General features: G+C 37.1%; 2 protein-coding genes across 8 annotated transcripts; one reads left to right on the top strand and one right to left on the bottom strand.

Annotated features, from left to right (window-relative positions):
* Nucleotides 1–274: 274 nt before the first annotated feature.
* LOC128011461 (zinc finger protein 362-like) lies at nt 275–9,234 on the top strand. Of its 4 annotated transcripts, none has more exons than XM_052593905.1 (9): nt 275–396; nt 1,891–1,957; nt 2,413–2,659; nt 3,523–3,627; nt 3,746–4,043; nt 4,135–4,359; nt 4,448–4,526; nt 5,367–5,525; nt 5,612–9,234. In XM_052593905.1, the coding sequence occupies exons 2-9, from the start codon at nt 1,895–1,897 to the stop codon at nt 5,726–5,728; spliced, it is 1,293 nt and encodes a 430-aa protein (XP_052449865.1). In that variant the 5' UTR covers nt 275–396; nt 1,891–1,894; the 3' UTR covers nt 5,729–9,234. The 4 variants fall into 4 exon arrangements, with proteins under 4 accessions (XP_052449865.1, XP_052449864.1, XP_052449863.1 ...); XM_052593904.1 differs by having other exon boundaries at nt 276–396; nt 3,722–4,043; XM_052593903.1 differs by having other exon boundaries at nt 277–396; nt 3,719–4,043.
* Nucleotides 9,235–9,686: 452 nt separating this feature from the next.
* Nucleotides 9,687–24,553, bottom strand: LOC128011460 (coiled-coil domain-containing protein 30). 4 transcript variants are annotated; one of them, XM_052593899.1, is made up of 30 exons: nt 24,483–24,553; nt 24,267–24,358; nt 23,830–23,978; nt 22,521–22,700; nt 22,235–22,355; nt 20,886–21,076; nt 20,520–20,588; nt 20,285–20,359; nt 19,639–19,792; nt 19,091–19,162; nt 18,814–18,929; nt 18,626–18,700; nt 18,436–18,500; nt 18,150–18,342; nt 17,977–18,066; nt 17,765–17,890; nt 17,469–17,606; nt 17,160–17,338; nt 16,791–17,013; nt 16,184–16,306; nt 15,844–16,014; nt 15,514–15,723; nt 15,279–15,436; nt 14,226–14,391; nt 14,014–14,135; nt 13,629–13,770; nt 13,419–13,555; nt 13,221–13,338; nt 13,051–13,115; nt 9,687–12,362 (listed from the first exon to the last, which is right to left on the bottom strand). In XM_052593899.1, the coding sequence occupies exons 3-30, from the start codon at nt 23,842–23,844 to the stop codon at nt 12,149–12,151; spliced, it is 3,708 nt and encodes a 1,235-aa protein (XP_052449859.1). In that variant the 5' UTR covers nt 23,845–23,978; nt 24,267–24,358; nt 24,483–24,553; the 3' UTR covers nt 9,687–12,148. The 4 variants fall into 4 exon arrangements, with proteins under 4 accessions (XP_052449859.1, XP_052449862.1, XP_052449861.1 ...); XM_052593902.1 differs by lacking the exon at nt 20,285–20,359; XM_052593901.1 differs by lacking the exon at nt 24,267–24,358 and having other exon boundaries at nt 24,483–24,526.
* Between the last annotated feature and the right edge of the window lie 379 nt (nt 24,554–24,932).

Genomic DNA, 24,932 nt, shown 5'->3' with positions numbered 1-24,932 from the left:
ATATATTTATATGTTACTACATAAAATTTGTCCATGGGAAAGCCTCAATTATGTGTTATCTCAAATGTCTCTCTTAATGGAACTGTAAATAATGCAAATATGGTTACTATATTAAAGTCTAAGGTAAAAAAATAAATAAATAAATAAAGGAGACAGAGATGCCAGACAGACCAATTACTTAAGCCTAAAGGAACTGATCCCGTGTCTGTGTGAGACTAAAAGCCTCAAATGTGCCAGCTAAAATGAGAGGTTTTGGTGTAAAGCACCCAGAAGTGAACACGCAGGCTGACCCGGAAGCTGTGCTGTCTGGAGGCGCATAGAGAACATCCAGCCTCTTCTCTGCTTTATTAAAGCCTTTTTTTGCGAGGAAAAAACACTCTGACATCGAAATAAAAGGTTTGTGCGCTCATGGCGGTTTTTTTCCTTTTTCCCACACTGCGCTATCGTGCACATTACTGCATTGTGTGACACATAACTGTTCGTCGGGCGCGACTGATCGACCACAGGTTGCACAAAGCGAAATATAACATTAAAAATGGCAATATTTGAATGTATTGTGCATGCATGTACTAATGGTTTCTACGTGTATTCGCTATAACGCTGTTATAAAGCGGTCCGGGCAGGCATATATTGTAAAATTATACAGCCGTGTGTAGCGTTTCGCCAATTGTAAGACTTTTTTGCACGGCATGATTGTCGGAAGTGTCAGGGTTTTTTTTTTCAAGGGGGGCCGGGCAATTCAAAGGTGCTATTCTTCATAAACAAACACACACACACACAACCACAAACATCTAGTCGCTCGATCGGTTTTTCCATTTAAAAAAAGGAGTGTGGTTTTTTGGGCTCTGCAGAATATGGCGTCTTAATGAAAATATAACAGACTGCCATTTTTGTTATTTTCTTTTGTCTGAAATGTTTTTGGCGAAACTGCAGGAATGAATAGACGGCTTAGAGTGATCAGTAGAGATGAGAGATAACAGTGTTGTGCAGATGCTGTATGGGGAAGACTTGAGTCACATGGCAAATATAACAAGTCCTGACACTTCGCATAATTTGTAACAAATAAACAATCAAATCAAACACCTAGTAACAATTAAGGTCGGAAATTGGGCTATATATATATATATATATATATAATTTGATTGTATAGCAAATGTTTTATTTCATTTTATATATAACTGGTTCAATTGAGAATTTATTTAAATTTAAGTTCATGTGAACTAGTATTGGCCCTTAAGAAAGAAAAAATGTCATTTCTAGTTGGTTTTAGAGTAGTAACAATTCAATAAATAATTATGGTAGAAAACATTTGCAGCTTAGTAAATCCAAAAAATGTAATTTATGTCCTAATTTACTCACCCTCATGCTGTTCATGCCAAACTCATATGACATATTTTCTCCTGTGGACCACAAAAATCCTGAGTTACCTTTCTTTACATATAAAAACGAAATGAAGGATGAAGGAATTGGAATAGCATGGTGATGACAACATCATCGTTTTTATTTTGGGGGAACTAAAGGAAATAATTATGAAATGTCAGTTAAAATGACTCATCTATTGTGAGAACAACTGAAACAAGCACTGATGGTGGTCTGGCATATTCCTCTATTACAGTTTCAATAAATTTTTATAGACATGTGATTGAAAATAAAAAGAAACTAGAGACTGGTGGTTTTAGGTCTTAATATTATAGATACTACATTACATGGTCTGACTTATGTACATTTTATAAGTAAGAAATTGACTACTTTCATGATAGGAAACAGTCTGGCTCATGAACACAAGAACATAAGATTTAGGTGGCAAATATGTTTCTAACTAATTCCTTTTAGGCTTGTGTGTGCTTTAATCTTCTACAGATTTGACCTTGTTTTGATCTGTTTTATTAGAAAGATGGCAGAGCCTCGATTCAATAATCCATATTTCTGGCCACCACCTCCCTCTATGCCTGGTCAAGTGAGTATTGTGCTTTATGAAACGTTGCCTGACATGCACTAGCATTCTTCTGTATATTTGAAAAAGTTAATTTGACACATGAATATTTATCTAATCATTATTTTTGACTGTTTCAATTTAATTAATCAAAAACTAAACAAATGCCATAGTGTTTATTAATTCATGACAACTCACTGTAGAAGAGTCTTTTGTACGTACTGTACCACTGATTACAAAGCGAAACTTTGTGGCATTTAATGATTGTTTGGAGGTAAGATAGTAACAGAATATGCATGGTTGCTCAATTCTGTACATGCCAATGTGGTTTGACAGAGTGAGCATCAAAACCTTGATACGAGTCTCCCCCCGTCCTCCCCCCAGACTTTCCCCTTTTCTTTTTGCTCGGTTTTGGTTTTGTGTCTCACGTCACATGGTGTACATGCCCCCATTCTAAACCTAACCAATGACTTTTACAGCTGGATAATCTGGTTCTTATCGACAAGATCAAAGAGCAACTGATGGCAGAAAAAATTAGACCTCCGCATTTGCCGCCCACCACTGTTCCCTCTCAGCAGACTCTGCTGGTGGCCTCTTCACCTTCAGAAGGTGGGCAACATGTGATGTCTATCCCCAAGCTGCAGCAGGTGCCGGGTCTTCAGGCCCACAACTCCTCTCAGCCCGACATCGCCCTGCACGCCCGCCCAGCATCCAGCACCATTGCAGGTACAAGGTTCACATGTAATGCTTCACCATTATGCACTGTACATCATAGTATTACATGTATTCATGTATTATGTGGGTCAACAATGGCTTTGTTTACATGCAACCAAATAATCGATTTGTAATCATATTGAAGGCTCAATCGGACTGAAAAGCCTTTATGTAAACACTTTAATCGATCCGATTGAGCTCGATTGGAATTGAATATCAATCGGATTGAAGGGGGTGGTTTATTCCTTTTCTAATACCATTGAGAGTGCATGTAAACACTCGCATTGAACCCTGAAACGACTGCGCATGTGCAATGATGCAGAAATAGCAAAATGATGTGCAGAATGAGCGGTTCTTCCTTTTGAATAACGTGTTGTATAAATGCATGTCCTCTCATTAGAAAACTCTCCTTTCACTCGGCAACTGTGAAGTGGAGCAGAACAACCTCCCACCGGTCCTCGTTTTGGATTCTCTTCCACAGGCAACCCGTTTTGGGCATGAGGAGGGGCATTTTTACTGTGTGATAAATATGAGCAGCGTGGCACACCGATTTAGATTTATTGATCCATAAATGGAACTGAATGTAGGAGAGTGGTTATTAAAATGAACACCTTTCAGAAAGGCATGGAGGAGCAAGGATGTACAGTATGTGGAAAGTAATGTGTTTTTGAACCTTAAACTGCGTAACCACATTGCATTACCCCAAATACACAAAATAATGTTCTTCTTAGCAATGCCATATGACCCCTTTATCTTTTCCCAACCATATGAAAGGGAAATAATAATAATAATAATAATAATTTCTTACAAATTGGTACATATATTTTATATATATAGCATAATACATGCTTGCTTTTATTTTTACATGATTTCAGAGCTGAATATAGATGACAAGTCTACAGTGAAGGCAAAGGGGTTATGGGAAGATTGGCACATGCGACAAGCATTGGACCAAGCCTCTAGAGTCAACCATCGCTCAGGTGGATGAGACATGCATGTATAAGCAAGAGATATTACATTCCCACGTGCCATAGACAAGTTGTAAATAGACATTTTTTGATTTTTTAACAGCAGGTCTCACGCTGTCATCCCGCACAGAAAGCCACAACACCTCTGAGGCTATAACTCCCACAACCCCGACATCTAGCAGCCAGAACCGCTTGGGCGGCGCACCTTCCTTAAACACCATTTCCGGCCTGGCCAGCGGTCCTGGCATGGACCATGTGAAAAGTGGAGGTTTGGTGGGGATGCTGGGACCACAGCCCAAAGCTCCCCGGGGCCGCAAGAAGATTAAAGCAGAGAACAACACTGGCCCATTGTTGGTGATGCCCTATCCGCTTCTGGCCTCAGGCCCTGACCAGGCAGTTACCATCGCCAAAGAGGGAAAAACATACAGGTTTAACACTTTTAGTAATGATACAATGACCTGTATTACATCTTGAGTTTAATTTCAGTAACCAATGATTCCAGTTTTGTTTTTTATTCAGGTGTAAAGTGTGTCCCCTTACTTTCTTAAACAAGTCAGAGATGCAGATTCATTCCAAGTCCCACACAGAGGTCAAACCCCACAAGTGTCCTCACTGTTCGAAGTCATTCGCCAACGCATCATACCTAGCACAGCACTTACGTATTCACTTAGGCATTAAACCCTACCACTGCTCCTATTGTGAGAACTCCTTCCGCCAGTTATCACATCTCCAGCAGCACACCAGGTCAGCAGAACTCACAGCGAAGCCTTTACAACTATACAGCCACTTTAGAGTTCTATAGGGTGTTAATATATCTGTATTTGTTTTTAAGGATTCATACTGGTGACAGACCATATAAATGTGCCCAACCAGGATGTGAAAAGGCATTCACACAACTCTCGAACTTACAGGTGATGACAACATAAAGATAACAAAGGCAAAAATAAAATTACGTATTCAAATGTACAAATTAAATATACACATATATTCTCATTTTTAAAGTATTTAAAACTCTCTTTATAATTGTTCTAAAATTATATAACTTTGTTATATAATTGTCTTATAATTGTGATAAATCTATGACAGTTTTAAAATGTAAAAATGTCTGGGGGTCAGGTTTTTTTTGTCAACAATCAACAGAAGTTATTACTTCAGCAAGGAAGTATTAATGTAATTAAAAGTGACAGTAAATACTAATATATAATTATTATTATTTATTTTTTTTTCATATACATTTTTTTTTCCAAAGAATCCTGGAATAAAATTTATGATTTTTCACAAAAATATAAAAAAAAATGCAACATTAACAATAATAAGAAATAATTTTTTAAGCACCAAATCAGCATATTAAAATGATTTCTGAAGATCACGTGACACTGAAGACTGGAGTAATGTCTGAATAAATTTAGCTTTGCCATCAAATGAAGTTATTTTGTAATGATTTTTCACAGTATTACTGTTTCACTGCACTCAAATAAATACAGCATCAGTGAGCATAAAAAAAAAAAAAAAAATATATATATATATATATATATATATATATATATATATATATATATGTATATATGTATATATATATATATATATATATATATATATATATATATATATATATGTATATCTTTCTGACCACCAACTTTTTTTAAACAGTAATGTGTTATTTAACATGTATGTGTACAGTATTTTATATTGCATGACACTTGAGTCTCAAGAGGTGTTAAAGTTTGTTCCACACTTCTTTTCCTGTTCAGTCTCACCAGAGACAACATAACAAAGACAAGCCATACAAGTGTCCGAACTGCTACCGTGCATACACAAACTCGGCCTCCTTACAGATCCATCTCTCCGCACATGCCATTAAGAACGCTAAATCGTACTGTTGCAGCATGTGTGGGCGCGCATACACCTCAGTGAGTATCAATCCAGCTCAACCTATGGGAAATTATGGGCCCCTCCTTTTGTCATATTATAACACCATTTCTTTCTTCTTTTTCAGGAGACCTACCTTATGAAGCACATGTCCAAACACACCGTGGTGGAGCATCTGGTCAGCCACCATTCCCCACAGAGAACAGAATCTCCCAACATCCCCATACGCATTTCACTTATTTGAGCTTCCTCCTCCATGCTATTCTATTTATTACAAGGTATTTTGTTCACTGCAATAGTCTTCCGTTAAAGGGGTCCCATTATGCTATTTTACAAAGTCTTGCTTGATTTTGTTTTGGGGTGTACTAGAACAGGTTCTCACGTTTAGGTTTTTCAAAAAAAAAAATATATATATATATATATATATATATATATATTTTTCACATTTACTGTGCATTATAACAACACCTCTCTCCCAGTATGAACAGCTTGAATAGTTCCTGTATCAAATGAAGGCCCACCTTCTGAAATAGGAAATGTGTTGTGATTGGTTAGCTGGGCTAGTGTGTGTTGTGATTGACAGCACTCAGCGCCCGATCTGGAAATGTTATGCACCTTACCATAGCCACCAGCGAGCTTCAGTGTAAATATTGCGTCAAAATCAAATTTAAACCCAGATGATTGTAACCACTCTACGTTCGTCTGCCTTGGGAAAGCTAGCTTGTCTCTGACATCGTGAAATAACACTCGTTGCCTTCTATAGTGCAGCTCAACCAAGTCTCGTCAAGGGCTGCACAATTAAGCAAATATCTAATCGCGATTATAATCATGGAAGCCACAATTACGTGATCGTTCAAAGCGGCAATTAATCGTTTAAAGTCCACTTATGTTATTCTGCGTGCTTAAGATGCATTTTTTTCTTTACAAATTATCTTAAGGGTTTTTCATATTATTTAAATTATAGTTTTAGTATAACAATGTAATACAATTCATATTTTTACTTTTTTATAATTTAAAGAAGAAACAAATCCGATGTATAGGTGACATTTAAGGCTTAATACTATTGAAAAGCACTAAAATAAAAATTCAGTTAGAGCCGATTTTTTTTATATATAAAAATACAGCATGCAGTTGCATCAAACCATGGTATGAACATCATTCAGTGTAATTTGTCATAATCATAATTAATAATCGACTATTATGATTTTTATCATAATCGTGCAGCCCTACTCTCATCCCATTCGTCGGTATATGAGAAATCACAAATCCCGGAAAATATGCGTTGTAGTCCAAACGAGTCATTCATTGGCGTTTTTGAAAAGTGATTTCTGTTTAATAAAATATCTTCTTTTGAAATGGACTTTGAGCGTTGTAACTTTGCAGATCTTGTTTATCCTCAAACGGAAACATTACAGACTAACTAAAGTTGAAAAAGTGAAAAAGCATAATAGGACCCCTTTAAAAAAAAAAAAAAAAAAAAAAAGGGACATGCTAAGTGTTGAGACCTCGGAGGACATTTGAGTCTGATATTGTCTTTGCCCCTTTAGCTCTTAGTGAAATTAAGCCTTACAGGCCACAGACATTGGTTACATTCAACTCCAGACACCAGTCTAAAGGATTTTAATTGATTATTCCAAAAACACAAGAGTGTCACAGTTGTGATCATTTTAACATTTTGTTTCAAAGGTGTGTAAGGGAGACTTCCAAAGATACTCTTTAAGCACTTTTCAGCCTTGTGGTTTTGGCTCAAAGTCGAATGAATCTTTTCAAAATGGGAGCAACTTCTCGCTTTGGGCAGCTATGAGAGTTTAAACTTCGTTATAACAGGATGTTGTGTTTTATTTTACTGTGGATATGACACTTCTTTCACTTTAAGCTTCTATTACTCTTTTAGGTCATGGTGAGAAATGGAAAGGTTACGTTTTGAGTTCTGTATGCCTTGACACAGTTGCGGTTAAGTCAGTTTTGTGGATTTTATAAGAGCGCTAATTGGCTCTTATATATCTTGTATTTTGCTCTGAAAGGTGAAGGAATTACAAGAAATCACCCACTAACAAAAAAAGAGTCTCAAAAAGGACACTCTCTAAAATAGTTACTTGCATCGTAGATGTTAAACTTGTTTCAGTTTTTGTGTGCAATTGCCCTTGCAATCATAGTATTTTAAGGAAAAAGTGTCCTTTGTCTTTTTTTTATTTTTATAAATGGCATAATTGCATGATGACAGTGTCCATTAAATGGATGTTTGTCATGATGTTACAGAAGAAGTGTCACACAGGTTCAGTGTTGTTAACTGAATCACACATTTAGGGTGTAACGTGACCTCTGAACTCTGTTAAGTGTTAATGCCCTCTATTCTTCCCAACATAATCAATGCAAAAGCACCTTTAGACATTAAGTTACCACGATGGAAATTGTTCGTTTTTTTTTGTAATTATATAATGTTTTTGATTATGATGCAATCTATAAGCAGTGGCCTATTTTGAAATGTTTTTATTTGTCAAATTAGAATCTTGTATACCAAAATATCAGTAATCATGTTTTATGAAAACCAAGTGAAAAAAGCTCATTTTGAATGTAGTTGTGTTCATTTCCACCGGTGCTTTTCTATTACGTTTGTCCAAAATTTATAATTCTGTAAATCTGGTATGTTTAACAGTTTTTTTTTTTTTTAATACAGTGTATATATATATATATATATATATATATATATATATATATATATATATATATATATATATATATATATATGTATTTGCTCTGACAGCAAACCAGCATACAAGCTGATAAACATTTTTAACAGTAGTTGGCTGCAGTATAAAATGTTCTTACTGAGTTAAAGCACATGTGGTCTATCGAATCGTTCTAGCCAACAGGCCACAACACTGCAGCTCTACAACATACATTTATTTTTGTGGTCATTTATACCAGTCATTTGTTAAGCTTATTTCTTTATTTTATTTTTATTTTATTCATATTTAGGAAACTTTTTTTTTTGTCTATATGTTTGCAAAGGACCAAGCTTTTGCTCCCAAATTTCCCCAGAATATATATAATTGTAATTATATATACAGTTTAGGTGATTTGTTATGCAGTAATGGTTTACTGGTTCAAAACTGAATTTCACAAAATTCAGATCACAGCAATTTGATGAGGATCTACTTCTTGGTGCTTTCTACAAAACCTCAGCTCATTGCCGGGAATAGATTGTTACATTACAGTATAATCTTGGCTTGTTCATTCCTCAAATCCACTTTAAATCAGTAAGATCTGTACATTTACTATAAAATATATAGTGTATTCATCATTAATAGTGCTAATTGCAAGGTTTAGATATTTTGTTCATTTTTGTATCTGTTTAGTACATTTCAACTTATTGATATTTGTTTTTCTGTAAGTACTGATCATTGTTTTTATAGGTATCCTTGTCATTTTTATGTGTATGCCTTAATTTTATCATCGCTGAAAGACTGTTTTCTTTCTTTCTCCCTTCATGTCAGTGTTATCAGTATTTGGTTTTCTTAAGCCTTTTTTCTGCATGGAACACTCGTTATTAATTAACTGTTAACATGTATTACGTAAGACATTGCTATGTATGTTTTGAAATAATTCACGTTTTCCTTCGTCTTGCATTGTGGTTCCATATAATGATTTTGGTTAATATGCACAGACCAGACTGATAGGTGAATTAAGAAAATCTCAATGTCAAGAACACTTTGTATTTCTATCTTGTTTACTAAATTCAGACTGTTATACCTGAGCCTTTGTATTTTTTTAAAGATGCATTGAAGTTAATGACGATACAATTCTGCCAAGTTACTTTCAAAATTGGCAGATTAATTTCCCAGGAAGTTGAATCTTAAATCATTTTGTTTTTTAGATCTAAGACCTTACTTTGATGGGAATCTTTGTTTTAACTGCTTTTTAATTTCAACATTTACTAAACCATTATTAAAATCAAAAGCTGTATCTGATCATACAAATCAGATTGACCTGAGCTAACGTTAACTAACAATAAACAGTTGTATTTTTATTAGCTAACAATAACAGATTAATACACACTGACACAAATGCAGTGCACTTTATTAATGTTAAAGTTTGCTAAGGGAAGTTTATTGAAAAGTGTTACCCAAAACTTGATTTGGCATTTTATTTATTGAAAAAATGTATAATTCTAGCTCAGATTGACTGAAGCAATCAAACAGTCATCATAAAAATAAGTTTATTAAGAAAATACATGCTTTGTGTACACTGATGTCTTTCGCAGTTTAAATGGCATGAGCCCTATGTTAATATTTTGTGAATGATGCATCCTAATATCGTATAGCAGCAGGACACAATGTAAAATGCACTCATAATGTACAGGCACAACTACAGGATCTTGATCCTTTTGCCACAGTTCAAAACAGAGGCTGCTCACTGCAGAGCAAATGGGCGGAGCTTCAGATCCAGCTCTCTTGAAACAGTAGGCGGAGCATGAGGAGCTGATGTCATTCAGCTCTGCACTTGGTTTAAAGTGATACACAATTCTCCTCTAACACATGACTTTGCTCCCAAATCACAGGTCATTCAGTCTCTGAGGACTATGTACAAAACACAAAGGGAGTGCAAAATATTATACAAATCTATAAAACTCCCATGTCACCCCATTCCATAAGTAAACAACAATACCACGAGGCTGATAATGCTACCAAGTCTGTTTTCTTGTCAGTAGCCAAATCTTTTTCTTTTTTTTTTTCAGTGGAACTTGAAACCAGCAGACCAACATTTTCCATGATAAATTATTAAACACAACGCATTGCTCACATTAGTCCTTAAAGCATATACTAAGGTCTTAATAAATATTTTGACATTTCATCGTTATGGTTTCTGCCCTCTCAATGGAAAAAAAATATATAGTGTAGGTGTGAAATACAGTCACTAAATAATCTCTAGAAATAACTCTGAGCAACGACACAGATTATGATCAACTTTCCAACGAAAATATGATATACAGCAAGCTTTTATAGCATTTGTCTTTACAGTAATCTGTGTCATACAAATGTACACTACTATTCAAAAGGTTGGTGAGATACGTTTAATAATTCTTTAATGTGTCCTATAGCGTTGAGCGATATGCTTCATAGTTATATCGTCCTATTGTCAGTTTATGAGATTGTAAATACACAATATCATCATGCTAATTTATTAAATTTTTTAATTACTTAGTTTCATATCCGGAGAGTGAACAAACTCCTAAAAGACAAAAAAAACAAACAAAAAAAAACGGTTCCCACTCTTTTTAGGTGATCAATTTCCAACACTGCAGTAAGGCCGGTATTGTTAATTTTTTATTTTTTTTTTCAGTGTTGACGTTATAAGCTACTAATAACGTTTACATTTTCCAGGATCAAAAAACCTCATCACCGACTCCTGTTATGATCAGTGAAGCCGTCTATGCTGTATGATGAATAAATCTCTCATACTTAAATCGCATGTACATCTATTATGATGAGCGAATATTAGTGAGTGAGCAGAATTCAGTCAACACACGCTCATGCTCACTCAGCAACAAAACTCAGGTGTTTCAGCGATGACTAATCTGAATGCCTCTGATTGGACATTGCATTCATACAATCAACAGAATCGTGATTAGTTATAACGTGCAATACTGTAAAAATGCTAAAAAATGCACACACACAAAAAAAACCCCGGATCATATATAACAGAACAAATATGTACTAATATTAATTAGATAATAATTATAATCATCTTTATATTGTAAAAGGCATCAGCCACAGGCGATATCTTTGACTATCTTCGATGCACGATACTATCGTCTATCGGCATAACCTTAGCCTTATAAAGACCAATTTACACTGCACCTAGACGCAGACTAATGCATAAAGCACAGTACATCATCTCTCAGATGTTCTTTTGATCAATTTAATGTTTCCTTGTTAAATAAAAGTATTAATTTCTTTAAAAACAACTTACTAACCCCAAATCTTTGAACAGTAGTGTAAATGCTTTAATCTACAAAGAGTGTAGTAATCTGAGCTCCATGTAATATTTAACCAGGTTTTTTCCACCCTAAATCAGCACAGAAAATGAGAAAAGGTTTACTGATACATGCAAGAGTTCTGACATGTACATTTACAGTACACCAAATCTCACGAAAACCTACAAACACTTGATTTCAAATACCGTTTCTCGAAAGGCAATAGTGCATTTCAGTTGTAAACACCTGCAGATTGTACCATCTGAACATCAAATTAATAGTGCTTTAAGTGCTTCTCCACCACAGTCGTACCATTACGGTGTAAATGTATAAAAATCCATATGGCATCTTATAGATGTGACAAGGCTACTGAGCATAGCATCCAATGAAGTGTAATGTTTTTGAATGATATAAAAGTTCAGGTCTTCTAGACTGACCAGCCACAAAGGCAATGCAATTCAACCCAGGTGATATGAGCCCGGGCAAAAACCCAGCTCTTCACATTCGCTTTAAAATCAATTAAAGTGTAAAGAAATGAACTGAAGACCAAACATGATAGACTGTCACAGTGCCAATTTGTGTGCATTTAACCCATTAACAGTTCACTTATTTTTAAGCCATGACTGATCCAGTGACCTTTCGGATTGGCAAACCTTGTAATGGCATTTCACAGTCATCCCAACTCGCTCAGGCCTCATCGCTGGTGGCACTGAGACTCTCTTCCTGCTCTAACCTGCTGTTAGGAGCCACAGGTGAGGTCACGTTCAGGTAGCCTATCTCAGTGGACTGTGAAACGGGCACAGACGAGGAGATCTCCAGGCTCTTCACTCCAGACTCACCCACTTTGACTTTGCGAATGGCATCCAAAATTCCCCATGAGTCACTGAGCCCAGGCTGGGGACTACAGCAAGATGCAATGTTAGATGTCACTATTTGTTTACAGAGACTGAAAAATGAATGTACTGCAGTCTCATCAGAAAAACAAATCCAAAATGGCAGACGAGTAGTAAAATAGAGTAAAACTGTAATAATTCTGTTTAAGTATTAAAATTACCATTTTCTTTTTTAATATATATTTTATATCCAGTATATAGTCCTGCAATTGCAGCAGCCATTACTTTAGTCTTCAGTGTCACATGATTCTTCAGAAATCATTCTAATATATTAATTTCTTCCTTTTATTATCAATGTCAAAAAGAGTTGTGCTGTTTTAAAATATTTTTGTGGAAAATGTGACATTTTCAAGGATCTTTGATGAACAGATGTTTTAAAAAGCATGTTTGAAATGGAAAACCTTTGTAACAATATCAAATTAAAGTAAATATATTTACTGTCACTGTCACTTTAATGCATCCATGCTGAATAAAAGAATTCATTTAAAAAAAGTTGTTGAAAGACCCCAAACTTTGCATAGAGAATACTTAAGTAATGTAATAGTGTAATTGCTATGCATTATATAACCCCACATTTTTGTGTATTATCTATTTTTGATTGGATTAGATTTTGGAATAGAAGTATTGAATAAGTTAAGAGGCAGAAAAAAATATATTATTAAAATTATTTTATATTAAAATATTTCTGAATTATACCTTGGAGTTGATGTCCGCAGCTGGCTATCGGGATGAGCTCCCGAAGGAAACATTTTCTTGACCTCCTATAACAGAAACACTCACAAAACTGTGGCATCGGTACAATCCAAATAATTTAAAATGTTTATTGAAATACTAATAAAAAGAGTAACTGCTAAATAAACACATACCTCAACAGTACACAGTGACTGAAGGTTTCTCAGCGCGCGATCTAAAATTCCTATCTGATTGGCCAGTGTTAGAGTTTTTTCTTGCAACTGTTTATTCTCCATCTCCAGGAATTTAACTCTGAGAGTGTACAGGACGAAGAGACATTTAGCATGTCTGTGTTTTCCTGATAGATGCAGAAGAGGACATAAGATCTTTACCTCTGCTGGATAGTAGTGGCAGTTCTCAGTCCGTTATTTCCCATCTCCTCAGCTTCACTTATTCGCTGGAGAAGTTCTCGTCTCTCCAGGAGGAGCTGGTCGTTTTCCTCTGTCACAGTCCTAATCCAGTCCTTCTCCTGCTCATAGTGTAAAACACTCATGATGAAGTGCAAGTTACTCATGTAGTGTTAAAGGTATGAAAACACTCACTTTCTCTGAGAGACTTGAAGCAAGAGCCAGATCGTTCTCTAGCTGCTGGATCCTGTGCTCATGTTGGGTGACTGTCTTCATGAAGATCTGTTTAGCTCTGCGCAACTTGGTTTTGTGCTGAGACTGTTTCTCGTTGTATCTTCTGCAGAACATGAGTTTCACCATTTCAAATGCACACACTGCATGTAACATCTGTACTTTAAGTCTATGTGTAGTAAGAGTGAAGGTTGGAATACACTACAAAACGTTTAAAATCTCAACAGATTTTAAATCACTAGGGGCCAGATTTACTAACAGCATGCGCCAGCGCAAACCGTCTTCTGGCTTTAGTAAATCCGGCCCTAGGTGTCATACACTATAATGTCCACCCATTGAAGAATGATACCGGATGTTAGTGTCAAGCTGCTGAACAACCAGTTTCAGTTCCTCCTGCAGTCTCTCAGACTCATGCTGGGAAGACAGCAGCTGTTCTTCCAGCCTGTGGCAGCTCTTCTGACTGCTCCTCTGCTGCAGGACACATTGGTAGTTCATGGTCAGGAGCTCCACTGACAGACACATCATTTCAGCAGAATTCAGATTCAGTTTCGACCCACAAACCTCTTCTCTAGCAGAGTTAAGTTCACTCTCCAGCACCTGCAGCCGCGTCTCTAGCTCTTGTGTGCGATGAGACAACTCTGAGTTGTTGCGTGTCAGAGTCGCCTCCTTCACCCGCAATGAGCGCATCTGCTGCTGGAGTTTCTCATCTTTCTGCTCAAGTAATTTCCTGTCACAGAAAGTCATCTTAAAATCCACTAAAAGTACATTGGCTTCTGACTCATGTAAATTTTGTTTGTTGTTTCTACGATGAAATATATTTGTTGACAACCTTTTTGGTAACACTTGTAGGGGTGTAGGGGCCAATTCTCACTATTAACTAGTTGCTTCAATTCTCACTATTGGCTTCGTATTAGTACTTCTAAAGCACATATTCTGCATTACCATATTCTACATCTCTAATCCACCCAACACCTAAACTAAACAACTACCTTACTAACTGTTAATAAACAGCAAATTAGGAGTTTATTGAGGCAAAAGTCATAGTTAATTTTTTGATAAAAGCAAGAATTGGACTTTAAAATAACGTGTGACCACTTTTTACCATGATTAAGATAAGATGAGACAAAGACAAGGTAACACTGGCAATTAAACTATAACTACATCAACATGTAGCAATATATTTCACAAAAAAAGACAAAACTAAATTGTAGTTAAAAAAAAAAAAAAAAAAAAAAAAAAAATTTATATCCAAAATCTCTGTATTTCATTTACTGTTTTAGTGAAACTTTTGACTTTTACCAGTTTTGATCATTTAGAGAGCGTTCATTTATATAACAATTTAACAAAACTTTAAACTAAATGAGGTCAAATTACCTGAAATAAAACTGATGATATATTTCTAATAATACAACAATTACGTTTTGTGTGTATTAGTCTAACCACTATGCAGTATGACTATAATATGATAATTTTTTCTTTGACTAAAATGCCTAGACTTTTTCCAGACTCAACTACAACCTAACTTAATATGATTACAAAAAAGAACATCTGACACAAGACATTTAAAACACCTTTCCAAATGAACAGTACTTGTGACGCAGTGAGCTGTCTGACCTCTGTAGTTGCTCCTCTTGCAGTAGGGCTCGGAGGGCAGACAGGTTATCAGACATGTCTCTGGTGTCTCTCTCCAGTTTGCTGGTCTCCCCCGCTCGGGCCTCCTCCAGACGCAGCTGGTGCAGCGTGTTCTTCAGTTGCTGCTGCAGTTCTACAACCTGGAAAGATGTTCAATTAACAGCTTCTTCATAACTGCTATACTACTGAAGATTTTCAATCTGCTTTAATCACACACCTTCTTGTCAGCAGCGATCACACGCGCTCTCTCTGAATTGAGCTCCTCCATCAAGCTGCTGCTAGTCTGCCGGTTCTGAGTGCTTCTGGCCACCTCCAGCTCCAGATCCCGGACCCTCTGCTGGAGTCTCTCCAGCTCTGCCACATGTCCTGCTGCGCTCCCCTCCAGCTGGGCTACTTTGGCCTGGGCCTGCTTCAGCTCTGCACACAGCTATCAGGAGCAGAAACATACAATTTCTGAGCATTAAATTGTTCATGCATCTTAAGTGTAACTTTAGTGTCCAAATACTTTATGGCACCTGGCACAATTTCATTGCATGTTTTTTTTTACCTTGATCTTCTCCTGTTCTAGCAGTACATTGTGTCTCTTAAGGTCTAGATTTTTCTCTCTCTCGTAGCGTAGCTCTCGCTCTGCAGAAGTGAAAAGATGCTGGGTTCTCTGCAGGTCCTGTCTCAGCTGTTTGTTCTCATCTCCCTTCTGTTGTAGGAGTGAGTCTTGAGCCTGTGGACAACCACATTATGGTCATTGGTCACGTTAAGCCTGGCATTAAAAAACCAATAGTGCTATAATTAAGTTATGCAGGTTCTAAGAATGTTTTGTTCTTGAATAAAAGTAAAAATGAATGTGAATGTTTGTGTGGGTGTATGAGTGACTGGAGAGCAGGACTGACCTTAGCCCGGGCCTGAGCTTCACTGATCTGGGCCTGCAGGGCCAGCTGGTGTTGTCCGGCCAGCTGTCTCTCTTCCTCCAGGGTGGAGTGAAGCTTACTCATCTCTGACTTCACACAGGCCAGCTAGAGGAGCAGCACATAACGCCAAACAGTTCACATATGATTCTGGCTGATACTACCGTTTAAAAGTCAATTCAATTCTTTTTACACTGGTAAAAAATTAATGAAAAGTGAAATTTGTTACTGTGTTCTTACAGCTATTATTTTGTAATAAATGTAAACATACTTCAACAAAACTAATTTGATTAGATTTATACTTAAGCTAAATAAATAAAACAATTAATTGTAAATGTAAAAACAGGAATATAAATCTCTTTAATAGGGTACTATTATTTATTCAAGCTGAAAAAAAAATGTAAACGTTAAGTTGGTACATGAAATAACAATGGACAAAAAAAACATTTAAAATTAAATAATGAAAAATAATAATAATAATAATAATATAATTTTAGAACATGTATTAGATAAAAATGATCACCAGCCTAGTTCATACAAACCCCCTAAAAATCCACAGGGCCAATCGTTCATTGTTGAAGAAACACCTTACCTGACAATGCCCATCATCCTCCACAGTAGGCTTGTGGTTGGTCGTGTGCACCTGTGATGCTCTGGGCATCTGCTCTCTAGCATACTGGAGCTGCTGTTTGACATGCAGGAGCTCCAGACCGAGTCTCTCCCTCTCACCCTCAGTCTGAAGCCTCTCGTAGGCTTTCTCGCTGAGCTCCTTCTGTAGCTGCATCACATGCCTGCGTTTCTCCATCAGCTCATCTCTAACACAGAGCCATAAAACATCTTACAACATGATTTCTACAGAGATCTGGAGCTTTTAGTAAAGATGGGATGATGTCAGCTATATTGGACAAGAGAGAATGCTATACAGGGACGAAAAAGGAGAAAAATAGTGATGTATCTGTACCTTATAGTGTTGTGCTCCTTCTCCAGTCGAGTCAATTCTGTTCTCAGCTTGTCCACCATAGAGTTAAGCTCTGCCACCTGTCCCCTGCTGTCTCTCAGGTCCTCTTCGGCCCGGCTGTTCTCTGTCTGAAGGGTCAGGTTGTCCTGGAGTCGTGTCTGAGCACGCTCCAGCTGGGCCACCTGCAGAGCACAAACACAGCCTCAGTGAGTATTTAAAAGCTATGGGAATGATATCCGAGCATTCCAACAACAAATGGAATGCATTCTTTGCAATATAACCCTATCATTCAGTGACCTTCGTTTTCATTACCTCTTCCTCCAAAATTCCCTTTTCTCCTTTAATCTGTGTGAGGTTCTTGTTTAGTGTCTTTCCTTGTCGACATTCCACCTCTAGTCTGTGGACCTCCACACGTAATTTCTTAAGCTCCTCATGGTCTCTTTGCATGACCTGTCCACAAGATCACCACGTGGCATTTACGGTTCCAGATCACTTTATTATAACTCTTCAGAACAAATGTTCTGTATAGTGCTATATGAATAATGAACCTCTTTCCGGGACTTTAAACGGTGTATTTTACAATGAGTCATGTGTGGCAATGACATTACCTCTTTTTCCGTTTTGAGAGCAGCCTTGGCTACAGACAGATCCACCTCCAGCTGTTTCCTCCAACCTTTTTCTTCAGCAAGGCATCCCTCGAGGAACTGAAGTCTTTCTTGAATGCTCTCGCTTAGCTTTAGATTAAAAGATAACGAAAATATCATTTATCCTACCCTACCACACAATTATAGGGACTTTTTCGATGAGTCTTGACCTTTACCTCAGAGTCAGTCCCACGAACCTGATCTTCTTCTTTCTTCTCGAGTTTCTTACTATTTCTCTTACTTAGTTCTTCCTCGATACTTTTAATCTAGAACCAAAATCAGTCAGTCTCCACATTCAGGTGTTTACTTATCAAATTGAGCCCAATGCGGATTAATAAAAAAAACGCACCTTTCTCTGTAACCCCTCTATCTCACACTCATGTCGCTCCCGTTCCTCTTTGGCTGCATTCTGCGCCTCCCCCAGCAGCGCCTCCAGCTCCTCATTCCTCTCCACCAGCTCCTCATGCTCACGCTGCTGCTTCTGCAACCTCCTCTCCAGCTCTCGCAGGCGGCTGTCCTTATCTTCAGACTCTCTCCGACACCTGCCATCATAAAACTGCCATATCAGCATCTTTAAAGAGTGGAAGCAATGACATGTAGAACTTGAGTACCTCTAATAGAAGGCAAAGCTTCACCTTTTGTGAAGTATCTCATCCTCTACATCCACAGATGGATCAGGATTGACATGATTACCAACACCCTGACAAAAAAAGCATTCGTAAGGCTCTCAAAGTCTCAAACTATTCAAATATTAAATTACCTGTGTCATGTCATACATGCAAACTAGTGCTTTTAAGAGAAGACTGTAATAGTATGAATATCTACCTGTGCAGAGTGTGTTTTATTGTGTTCTAAAGTTACACTGATCCCTTGATCCAAGTTCAGCTTCGATTGTTCAACCTGTGGCAACCCAACCCAACATGGCAAATTATATCTGTTCTGTGTTTGCAATTAAGTCTACATAGAAATAAGAGTAACTTACATGTAGTGCCACTAAAATGAACATTTCTTGCCTGTTTAAGAAGAGTCCTTCTCTCTGTGTCCAGGGAACGAACTCTATCCCTCAGCACAAGAATCTCACTATCAAGTCTTTCATTGCGTTCCTTGGCCTTCTGTAGCTCCACCATATCTGTCAAACATTGGGATTACAACCAGTTCACATCATTTGAAACGTTTTTTATGGTTTGTTCTCTCTTTATGTACAGCACTGTCATTTTTTTTGTCATAAACCGGGAGCAAATATTTTAAAGTGAGTTTTAAAGTGACATCTTGCTGCAGTATAAGACACACCACACTGTTTAAGCTTGTCCACTTCCTGTTTCAACTGCTCCACTTCCTCCCCAGTTTTCTGCAGGTCAGGTACTGAAATGAAAATGTTGTTTTGAGTTTACAAGGCAAAACAGCAAACAAAATTCTAGTACTATATTTTTTAATCTTCTAAAGTTGACCTGAGTGAACGATAACTATAAAGATAACTATAAAAATAACGATATTAGCGTCCACACCAGAGAACCATATTGTATGTTTATTCTAAGCACACGCTGATAGAAATGAGTTCTCTTTTATTGAGCAAGGAAACATTACAATGAGCAAAAGTGAGAGTAAAGATGTGTGTAATGTTACAAAATATTTCCATCTCAAATAAATGCTTCTGAACTTTCTATTCATCAAAGAAACCTGACATTTAAAAGATGTAGTTTCCACAAAAGCACTTCCTTCATCATTGATAATAATAAGAGGGGTTTTTGAGCACCAAATAAGCATATTAAAATGATTTCTGATGGATAATGTGACAATTTTACTGGCACAGCGTCACTAACAATTAGTGATTTACTTACCACACAAGTTTTGGACCTTACGAGCGAGATCTAGTTCATCCGTCAGGTGGCGAATCTCTTTATGTGCCATAGCAAGACGACTCGATGCCTCTTCCAGATCCCTCTCCAGCCTCTGGCGCTCTGTGCGTTCTCTATTGAGCTCTTCACTGTGGCCCTACAGGGGACAGAGCTTTCAGTGAGACATAAACCTGGTTTCACTAGCTGGACGAGCAATGAGGATGTCAGCATCCATGAGTTTTAACATGCATACGCCACAGAACACAGGTGAAGCTGAATGTGGAACATGTTCCAGTGTGAACAGAGTTTAATATGCACCTGCTCCCTCATAACCATCAGAAACAACTGTATCAAGTGGACAAGCAGCCTCTGGTTAGTAACCACCCTGAATGAAAGGGGCCCATAGTGCTGTTAGGGTCCAGAGTGAAAATAAGAGGAGTTAATGTGATCATGCTAAGCTCAGCATGTGAGAAGATATTGTTATTCTCTGCTTTGTGTTCAACCAAGGCATGCATTATTACATGAGGTGAACATGGAGCTGCCCTAATCTGCTTAAGTGGATCATCCTGTCTAGGACAATATGGAAGGTTCCACCTCTCTCAATTTACATTTCTGTCATGCCTTTTTTATGATATGTATGGAAACCTACAGGAAGGTTCTGTGCTCTTAGTGTAGCCTTGCGTACACCAAAGAACTTCCTCCAAGGACTTTGAACGGTTGATTCCTGTCCATTTAAGGGAGGAACAAAGAATCAGGAGAAATTATGGTGAAGAACATATCAAGAGATGGAGAATGAAACACTTGAATACAGATAAATGGGATATGATTCCAACACGCTGCTTTTGAAGTTGCTTCCTGCTCAAGTGACACTGAGGTCTTCTCACCTTCTTCATGTTTTCCTTTTGCTGTCTGAGTTCATCATCCAATGTGTGACGCATATGATCCAGCTCTTCCTTATTTCCATAAGAGAGGAGATATTAAAATGACCACAAAACTAATGAGCCATTACTATTAAGAGAAGACTCCACATTTTAACACATATGTTTCTAATGAAATATTATTATTTATTTTTTTTGCATTTGCCATTTCATTCAAGTTTTACACATTTTATAAGTATGCTGGTGTTGCTATAGGCACATTTGGTTGATTTCACAGCTAGCATTTTTTAATAAAATGTAGATATTATAACGGTCTACCTGTTGACCTACACTTTTATGAAAACTGATATAAAGTTGTATTTCTCATAGTACCTGCAGATGCACCTCTCTGAGGTTGCCAGTGAGGGTCTGGGTGTCCAGTTTTCTTTCCGCGGCCTCCAGTCTCTCCAGCAGAGTGACTCTCTCCACCAGCAGATAGGCCACCTGCTCACTGGCACTGCTCTGACTGATCTCTGCCAGACCCTCCTGCTCCAGCATCTCCACCACCTCCTTACACTGGGAGTCTGACACATGCAATCATGACTAAAGACCACTTACTGGACTTTGACATTGGACATTGTGCAGAATGCTAGGGCTATGCTCTCAACGGAATACTAGTGTACTACATATTGCATACAGTACTGTATGCACTAAATACCAAAACTATTTTTTATCAACTCAGAAATTAAAATTTATTTTTATTTTTATCTAATTCTAAGTAAATAATAATAATAATAATAATAATAATAATAATAATAATAAATGCAATTACATTTAGAAAAAAGTTAATTGGAAAAAAGTTGAAAAAAAAAAAATTTGAAAATGAGAAATACTGCTAATAACTGGAATAAATTAAGTTTAAAGGCCTGTTCAAACCAAAGCTGATGACTATCACAAAAACAAGAAAGTGCATACCATAACTATAAAGATACTGAGACAAAGGAACATTTTTTTTTTCAGCTGATGAATGACAAATAAATTCAGAGCTCAGGCATTTAAAGCAACTGCAGTGTGTAAAATGATCAAAACATTAATGTCTGTTGGTGTATTCACATATATGTTGTAGTTATTGTTATAGTAATTTTATAGTTATTGTTTTTGGTGTGACCAGGCCATGTTGAAGATGAAGTACTACAAAAACTAAAACTAAAATAAAAATCTATTTAAAAAGATATATATATATAAATGGGAAGAAATTAATAAAAATGAAAAGACAACAAAATTATTGCAACAAACTAAAGTTAAAACGGACATATACAAATAAAAGCAAATTCTAAATTGTAATAACTTAATATATAAACAAGATAAATCCTGAAAGCATTATGTAGATAATATTAAAATAATACTTGTAAAAACATTGTAATACTTGGATGTCAGATCAAATGAGAGAAGAAAATTGTGGCTGATATTACTTCCAGGTCCAGCCAAGCACATTGCATTGTGGGATACAGTATTCTACACATCACGCTCTATAATATACTGTACATTTGACGAATGTAGTAGCTGATCTGAGTTTTCTGCATACAGAGCATTTACATACTGTGTACACTGCAGAATACTGTCTGCATGCTTATATTTAGTACACAAATAGTATGAGCAACATGCAACCAAACTACTCACTGACCAAACTTAGACCACAGTCTATTTTATTTATGTTAAAACTAACACGAGGTCAAACTCACCCTGCTGGTGTTTCATTAGAGCGAGCTCAGCACGGAGCTGTTCGCTCTCACGTTCGTACTCCGCTGTAAGAGATTCCCGCTCCTCCAACATGTTTCGAATATGCTCCACGTAATTTTCCACCTTGAAAAAAACCCATCAAACCACCACACAGCACAGCAAAAGCATTAGCTACAGAAGCGGTGTGTTTTAGTCAGGAAACAGCGTGGTCATGTTACAGTGCTGATGAGGGATCATTAACTATTCTTTAGGGTGGGAGGACGCCTGGCCTGCCATCTGCCGGCTCACCTCTCTCATCTCGCTGGCCTGCTGTGTGCGTAAAGTCTGCAGGTCTTCAGTGGCCACGGTCAGGCTGCCCTCGCTGCGCTGGAGCAAACGCCACAGGTGCAGCTCACGCTCCTCTGCTGGAGCCTCAGGGGACACACCGTCCCTCTGCAAGCGGAGGGTGAGCTCGTCCAGCTCCTTCTCCTTAGAAGGAAACAAAACAATGATGAGGCCTGGGTTACCCGACACCATCTTCAACACTCTGTCACCCTGTCTACAGCGCATCTAATTGCTCAGTGTTAAGTACGTCTCAAAAGGTGCCTTATATCTCACTATACTGTCTCATTAAGCAGTATTTCTTAAAAGGGGGGTCGGGATCCACTGGGAGGCCTTTAAACTTCTAAAGGTGCTGCAAAATGTTTTAGAATGACAATTAATTCCATTTGAATTAAAATGTGTATTTTGCATGTAGATCAGTGGTTCTTGACAGATGCAAACATCAGCAAACTTCCAAGGAGGCATCAAGATGCTTAAGATAATTTAAAATAGTAATAATAAGCTAAAAAAAAAAAAGATAAATCAAGATGAAAACTGACATTGTTTTTATAATTTCTATTATTTTCCTCAACTATAATTCTTCTTAAGAACCAGGATTCTTAATAAATGCAGATTTATGAGGGAATTTTAAATGCGAGATTTCTAGACTAGGAAAAGATTTGAAAATGATTAAAATAATAAAGTCATGGACATTTTTTGAATGAATATCTATTTTTAGAAATAAGGGCTAAATATTTTTAGTATCTTGCTGAGAAATGGCCGTTTGGAAGTAAAATGTAAAAACCTTATTCCATACACACTAGAAAAATAGAAATTATAGAAAAATAATTTTTTTTAATATCATTTGAATATAGCTCTTATTTTGACAGTGTAATTAAAAAACAAGCAGCTTATTACATTGCTATTACAGCAGAAGTGCCAGAAATATCTTCGACTACATGGGTGGCCATAGAATATTGTCCTTGACACATGGGGGCCTTGGACTCAAATAGGTTGACACTTTCTGTAATATAATTTAAACAAAGATACAAGAAGACCTTGGGGTTACCAAAGATTGAGAATTACTGTCATAAGGTTATTTCATTAGATGTATTCATAAAGTACATATTATTACACCTGTTGAAATGAAAAACAAACGACCCCGTGTAGTTAACTACAAAATCTATTCGCTTTTTCTTTCAAAAAAACTACCAATACAGGCATATTGCATGATCTTCGTTAACTTTCATTTCATACGGATGTCATATTTATAAATATAAAAATGACGACAGCATACCTCTCTTTTTTCCATGGCCGAGTATAGCTCCACTGGAGTCCGTGCATCACATGCAAATTAGCCAAGCGTTTTTATGCGAACAAAGTTTAGATTGTGGTTTCCAGCATTTGCCTCCGCTCACGTCAGTCTCTGGACTATTCATCACTTTACTGTACAAAAGAAAAGCAATAAACATAACTCTGCATGAAGTCTGCATGCATTTTAGTTGCACACAAGCAACAACCTTCAAATACTAACAACACTGCAACTAACAAAACAAAGACTAACGTTACACGTGATATTCTGCATAATCCAAAAATCCATTATCATCCGTTATGAAATGTTTCTCTTAACGTTACATTTTAATAATGTATCTGCAGTCACGGGTGTATTTGACAATAATGGTGTTGCTTAGGCCTCAACAGGCTTTTTTACTGCAATATAAAAAGTTTCCTAACCCTAGCACAGTCCAGTCCGCTAACTTTGGCTAGCGGGCTAACGTTAGTTCGCAGGTATTATGCACGAGCTTCTTTTCATATCCTCCAGACGCCTGTTTAAAATAAAACAAATTACGTTTGTCGTTATCCTTCAAAATCGACTTGAAACAGTTAATGATGTCTGTCTGTTTACAAATATTGATGCAACAGTAGAGTTTAGTATCTCCTGAGGCCTACCAAGTGTTTTGTTGCAGCTGATCGCAGTAGCGTGTACCGAGCGCCTAGGCAACGGGTTAAACCATTACGAACAAACAGGGAGAGGAGGGTCATACCATCAAGAACATACAGGGAGAGAAGGGTCAAACCATTACGACCAAACAGAGAGAGAAGGGTCAAACCATTACGAGCAAACAGGGAGAGAAGGGTCAAACCATCAAGAACAAACAGGGAGAGAAGGTTCAAACCATTACGAACAAACGGAGAGAAAGGTCAAACCATTACGAACAAACAGGGAGAGAAGAATACGCTGAGAAGTTAATGTGAGAAGTTGAGGTTTCACGTAAGGCCAGCAGATGGCGGTATTTGCTCTATAAATCAATAAGCAACCGAAAAATAAAGTGTAGAGACAGTACTGAATGACTTAACTGTTCGTTTAATATTGTAAGTCATCTATCTATCTATCTATCT

The sequence above is a fragment of the Carassius gibelio genome, chromosome B23 (assembly GCF_023724105.1).
Source record: "Carassius gibelio isolate Cgi1373 ecotype wild population from Czech Republic chromosome B23, carGib1.2-hapl.c, whole genome shotgun sequence".
NCBI classification, from domain to species: Eukaryota; Metazoa; Chordata; class Actinopteri; order Cypriniformes; family Cyprinidae; genus Carassius; species Carassius gibelio.
This window is presented reverse-complemented; position numbering and strand designations above follow the sequence as displayed.

What these genes read in the sequence shown, in the direction of transcription:
- LOC128011460 (XM_052593899.1), bottom strand. An exon ending in GAAGGACTCTTCTTAAACAG is followed by an intron (nt 18,701 to 18,813) that starts GCAAGAAATGTT and finishes GGGTTGCCACAG; the next exon opens with GTTGAACAATCGAAGCTGAA. An exon ending in CTTCAAGTCTCTCAGAGAAA is followed by an intron (nt 13,556 to 13,628) that starts GTGAGTGTTTTC and finishes CACTATGAGCAG; the next exon opens with GAGAAGGACTGGATTAGGAC.
- LOC128011461 (XM_052593903.1), top strand. Translation starts at nt 1,895, where the DNA reads ATGGCAGAGCCTCGATTCAATAATCCATATTTCTGGCCACCACCTCCC. An exon ending in AAAGAGGGAAAAACATACAG is followed by an intron (nt 4,044 to 4,134) that starts GTTTAACACTTT and finishes TTTTTTATTCAG; the next exon opens with GTGTAAAGTGTGTCCCCTTA. An exon ending in CACAACTCTCGAACTTACAG is followed by an intron (nt 4,527 to 5,366) that starts GTGATGACAACA and finishes TTTCCTGTTCAG; the next exon opens with TCTCACCAGAGACAACATAA.